This window comes from Pyrus communis, chromosome 17 (assembly GCF_963583255.1).
Source record: "Pyrus communis chromosome 17, drPyrComm1.1, whole genome shotgun sequence".
NCBI classification, from domain to species: domain Eukaryota; kingdom Viridiplantae; phylum Streptophyta; class Magnoliopsida; order Rosales; family Rosaceae; genus Pyrus; species Pyrus communis.
In genome coordinates, this window is record NC_084819.1 from 7,104,423 (window position 1) to 7,109,964 (window position 5,542).

The window sequence follows — 5,542 nt, forward strand, 5'->3', positions numbered from 1 at the left end:
TTTATTTGTTATTATGTTTTTATAAAAGCAAAAACCACTTAAAAACCCTGACGGCACGTGCGTGTCACGCTCCAATTTGGAGTGGGTGATGATTTTTTTTTAATTTTGTTTGATGCAAAGTGGGTGATGACCGATGTCAGCAACTGTTTCTGCTCGTGTGAGACTGTGAGTGTGGTATTATTAAAGTTACCTCACCGTGACGAGAAAGTTTTAGTTGTGATGGGAACACGTATGGTATACTACGTGTTTTTATGTAAGTGATAAAAAATTTTAATTTTTAAGTTATTAACTTTTTAATACACGTATCCTACTATTTATATAAAAATAAATAATACACTACCTCGTCTGACGGTCACACTGAAAAATCTTCCTACGGTGACCGCACGGTCGTGGTTTTCAATTCCATCAACAAACTACGGCCGTGTTTCACCACGCGTACCATAGTGGCGCGTGCACACCAGGAATCACCAAGATTAACATCTCTCTCACGGTCGTGGTTTTGTCTTCTTTTCTCTTTGGCCCTTAGAGTCAGAGACTGAACCACTCAAAGTGCCCAAAAGAAAATAACAAGTGAAGTGAAGTGAAGTGAAACACATCAGACTACCCAGATCGCCGGGTCGGGTAATGGATACCCGCCCAAGCCAGCGGCTTTCTCCTTCTCCGCCTAAAGGCCACCACCAACGGAACACTGCCGTTTTCGTTTCAGCGACCATGGTCACAAGAGGCTACCCAGTTGCATAATTTTGCAGTTCGACCCCTCAAAGTTTTTAGCTTTAGGAACGCGCCCCCAACTCCGTCCTGCTTTTTCCTCACTCGGGTCCTCGGTAATGGCGACTACCAACACCACCACGCAGGCCGTGGGAGTTGAGGGGGTGGACGCGTCAGCATCGGCGGACGAGGCGGCGGCTAAAGCCGTGCACAAGAGGTACGAAGGGCTTGTGATGGTACGGACGAAGGCGATAAAGGGGAAAGGGGCTTGGTACTGGGCTCACTTGGAGCCTATATTGGTCCACAACACCGACACTGGTCTGCCCAAAGCGGTGAAGCTCCGGTGCTCCTTTTGCGACGCCTTGTTCTCCGCCTCGAACCCGTCGCGCACCGCCTCCGAGCACTTAAAGCGCGGGACTTGCCCCAATTTCAACTCCGTCGCGAAACCCATTTCGTCCCTCTCGCCGTCCTCCACCATCAACTTGCCCCCATCGCCTGCCCCCGTCCACCATACCAGCCGCAAGCGGAGCTCGTCTTCCGTTTCCGTTTCGGCTTCAACGTCGTACCATGTTCCGCCGCTCGCGATAGTGGACCCGACCCGGTTCTGCGGCGAGCTCACTTACTCTCCGGTGACCGCGACGGCGCATACGGCGATGACCCACCAGCCGCATTTGGTGTTGTCGGGTGGGAAAGAGGACTTGGGAGCTCTGGCGATGCTGGAGGACAGCGTGAAGAAGCTCAAGAGCCCCAAAACTTCACCCGGTCCGACGCTGAGTAAGACGCAGGTGGACGTTGCGCTTGATTTTCTGGCCGATTGGGTGTTTGAGTCTTGTGGGTCGGTGTCGTTTTCGAGCGTCGAGCACCCAAAGTTCAGAGCTTTTCTCAACCAGGTGGGTCTGCGGGCGATTTCCCGGCGGGAGTTCACCGGGTCGAGACTCGACTCCAAGTTTGAGGAAGCGAAGGCCGAGGCCGAGGCCCGAATTCACGACGCCATGTTCTTTCAGATTGCTTCTGATGGGTGGAAGAGCAAGACTTTTGGCGCGTTCGGGGAAGATGGTCTTGTAAATTTGACTGTGAATCTTCCCAATGGGACTAGTGTGTACAGGAAGGCGGTGTTTGTCGGCGGCTCTGTACCTTCGAAGTATGCCGAGGATGTTTTGTGGGAGACAGTGACAAGCATTTGTGGGAATGTTGTGCAGCAGTGTGTAGGAATAGTAGCAGACAAGTTTAAGTCCAAGGCACTGAGGAATTTAGAGAATCAGAATCACTGGATGGTTAATCTTTCTTGTCAGTTTCAGGGTTTCAATAGTTTGATTAAGGATTTCAGTAAGGAACTTCCCTTGTTTAAGGATGTCGCCGAGAATTGTTTTAAGATTGCGAATTTCGTGAATAACAAGTCTCAGGTTAGGAGTAGCTTTCATAAGTATCAGTCCCAGGAGTATGGTCATGCCGGGCTGTTAAGAGTGCCGTTGCGTGAGTTCGAAATGGTTAACTTTGGAGCAGTGCATATATTGTTTGAGGATATTCTGAGCTCAGCCGGGGCACTTCAGTTGGTCCTGCTAGACGAATCTTATAAAGTTGCATCCATGGAGGATCCAATGGCTAGAGAAGTCGCCGAAATGATTGGGAATGTGAGGTTTTGGAATGAATTGCAGGCGGTGCATTCGTTGGTTAAGTTGATCAAGGACATGGCTCAAGAGATTGAGACGGAGAGGCCGCTGGTTGGTAAATGCCTCCCACTTTGGGATGAACTAAGAACAAAAGTGAAGGATTGGTGTGCCAGTTTCCACATTCCAGAAGAACCGGTGGAGAAGGTGATTGAAAGGCGGTTCAGGAAGAATTATCATCCTGCTTGGGCGGCTGCGTTTATACTTGATCCGCTCTATTTAATTAGGGACACTAGTGGGAAGTATCTTCCACCATTCAAGTTGTTGACGCCAGAGCAGGAGAAGGATGTGGACAAGCTTATAACCCGGCTTGTGTCGAGGGAGGAAGCCCATATAGCACTAATGGAACTCATGAAATGGAGAACAGAGGGGCTTGATCAGGTATATGCGCGCGCTGTACAAATGAAGGAGAGGGACCCCAATACAGGGAAGATGAGAATTGCCAACCCACAGAGTAGTAGGCTTGTATGGGAAACACACCTCACTGAGTTTAAGTCACTAGGGAAAGTTGCAGTTAGGCTCATCTTCCTTCATGCAACGTCGTGTGGGTTCAAATGTAATTGGTCTCTATTGAGATGGGTGTCTGCCCATGGCCACTCAAGGGTGGGAATTGACAAGGCACAGAAGTTGATATTCATTGCAGCTCATTCCAAGCTCGAAAGGCGGGATTATTCCTGCGAAGAAGACAAGGATGCGGAGCTACTTGCCTTAGCAAACGGTGAGGATGATGTGTTGAATGAAGTTCTTGTTGATGCATCCTCAGTGTAACATTATTTTTTTCCCCAAGTAGAAATTGAAATTTGTAGGATTTATTGAATTCTTTCCACTATTTTTTTCGTGTTGTACCTGTTTACTTACGCTCTAGAAAGATTTTTAGGGCAGTAAGGTCAGGCGAATAGGGACACTGTAGGGATTGAATCTGTATTTCTAGGACTGCACAGCCATGATTTGAGCCACTGTCCAGTTTTACTCTAGCATGATTTTGAAGTTTTTCGGGTTTGCTGAAACGAAACTCTTCTTGTTTGTGAAGATGGAGGATGCTGCGCGAACAGGAAGAATGTTATAAAATTTTTGTACCTCGAGTATTTTGAGATAAATAATATGTTTATAAAGGGGAAGGTTTTATTATTTCTCCTTTGATTTATCAAATTTGCAGTGTCCTCCATTTGCTTTCAAAATAAAGTCAGAACTTTAAAATAAACAAATAAATTGGTGAACTAGAATCTTTGAACATATTGATGCTTGCTATCATCTTTGTTAATTTGCTTAAGTCATTTCTGCGATTTCTCTTCTTTCTGAATAGGGTATAGTTCAATTGCTATAATAGCTTCTCCATGTTGCCTTGTACACACACAAAGTGAATCGACTTTCTGTCCGGAAAAGTTGTACAATTTCTCTACAAATTCATCTGAGTCCAACTGTACAGTCCTTTTTCTTTGATCTGTAACTGAAGAATCTTGAGAAGGGTTTCACCAGAAAGCTTAGAACTCATCTTTTGCTTTGGCAGTCTAGCTCTTGCGGTCCTTATTCGTCTCTGTGCAGGTCTCACTCGACATCCTCGTACCAAGACGACAAAATGAGTGATTGATCTTGTTTCTTACAAGTGTCTCTATTTATCAGAAATCTCTGCACCAGAAGTTACAAAATGCAGTCTTTTGATTTCTGGTGTTGAATTTTACTGTTGTTTGTTAGTTTCCTCAAGCACTTGAGTTCCATTGTTGCTTGAGTTTATAAACAGGGAAGTTGTCTGTTTGGAATTATCAAATCTGCCAAAAGGCAAAAGTTTTGTCATGTGTTTTGACAACTTTTGTTTAGATGTGATATCACTAACTGCACTTATTTCAAACTGCATAATTAGCTTTGCATAATTATATGCTAACTCTCTCTCTCTCTCTCTCTCTCTCTCTCTCTCTCTCTCTCTCCCCCCCCCCCCTCGCAGAAGCATTCGACAAAGATATTGTTGGACTGGAGAGGCCACCCTAAGGCGGTTGGTGGTTAGCATAACCATTTGGACCATAGCAAAAGAGGAGTTTGCCTAAAAGGATCCAAGAAAGGATTTTTCACCTGAAATTTTCGGCAATGACGTGTCGTTCGCATAGAGGGGGAAGCCCAGGGAGCTTTTGCAAAATTGCAGTGATGGGTTTTTTTGTGAATGGCAAGCCAGAGTTTCAAAATGTGTGGAGTGGGGGTCAACACCCCACAGATAGAAAGCCTTACAAAGACCAACCTGAAGCATAAAAAGCTTTACAGCTGGAGAAGCACTTCTAACTGTATAGATAATCACTTTTCCTTTTGGTTCTGGTTTTTGTGTCTGAAACAGTGGAGCCCCCACATCACAAAGAGGAGTGAGAAGTGGAAGTCGTTTTCCAAGCCATGGAGATTGGATCAGGGAGGTTTTTTGTCATTAAATCAAATCACACACAGAGAGAGAGAGAGAGAGAGAGCTTTGTGTTTTTTAAGGGTAACTTATCTTTTAAACATTCCAAAGCTTGTTGAATGAGAGTTGATCACGCAGAATAGTTGTGGGGTGGATGCTGCCCATGGTTGCAAGAAAGGTGTTGAAAAAGAAGCGAATGCAAAAGAAGACTGTCGGCATGAAGCAACACACAAGATGCTTGAGAACGATGCCACAACCAAGTTAACCAAGTTTACCACATTTTTGTGGTCCTTGTTTTAAGTCTTCTAGGAGTTGAAAACTACATTTTTAACATGTTTTCCACTGAATCCGGATCTGCTGGATCCTCTTTGTAATCATCCAAAGATCTGTGAATCATATCCGTTCATTATATATCGTGATATTAGAAATTATTTAAAAATAAATATAAACAGTATTTCATAAAAATTAACAGCATGATGTACGATAAACGGATACGATTTACAATTCTTTAGAATCCTTACCAAAGGGATCCGGAGAGCATCATGTTGGTTTTCTACTATCACCCTCAAAAAATAAACCCTACCTTACGTAAGGTTGTCTTGGAATTGGTGTATTTATTGGCGTAGTCTACGTGCTTTACAACCACATGGTTTAAAAATAATTATTTATTGCTTATGATTTAACGAGGAAAGAAAAATGGCTAATTATATTTTACGTCCACGAGGTTCTAGTTTTTTCATATTGTGCCATGAAGTATTGGAATTCTATTACTTTATGTTTTTTGGATGTT

At 44.3% G+C, this 5,542-nt stretch overlaps 1 protein-coding gene across 2 annotated transcripts; it reads left to right on the forward strand.

The window, feature by feature from the left end:
• Nucleotides 1-533: 533 nt before the first annotated feature.
• Nucleotides 534-5,155, forward strand: LOC137722881 (uncharacterized). 2 transcript variants are annotated; one of them, XM_068461992.1, is made up of 2 exons: nucleotides 534-3,093; nucleotides 4,315-5,155. In XM_068461992.1, exons 1-2 carry the CDS (start codon nucleotides 828-830, stop codon nucleotides 4,356-4,358), a joined length of 2,310 nt encoding a protein of 769 aa, XP_068318093.1. In that variant the 5' UTR covers nucleotides 534-827; the 3' UTR covers nucleotides 4,359-5,155. The 2 variants fall into 2 exon arrangements, with proteins under 2 accessions (XP_068318093.1, XP_068318092.1); XM_068461991.1 differs by lacking the exon at nucleotides 4,315-5,155 and having other exon boundaries at nucleotides 534-3,530.
• The last annotated feature ends 387 nt before the right edge of the window (nucleotides 5,156-5,542 follow it).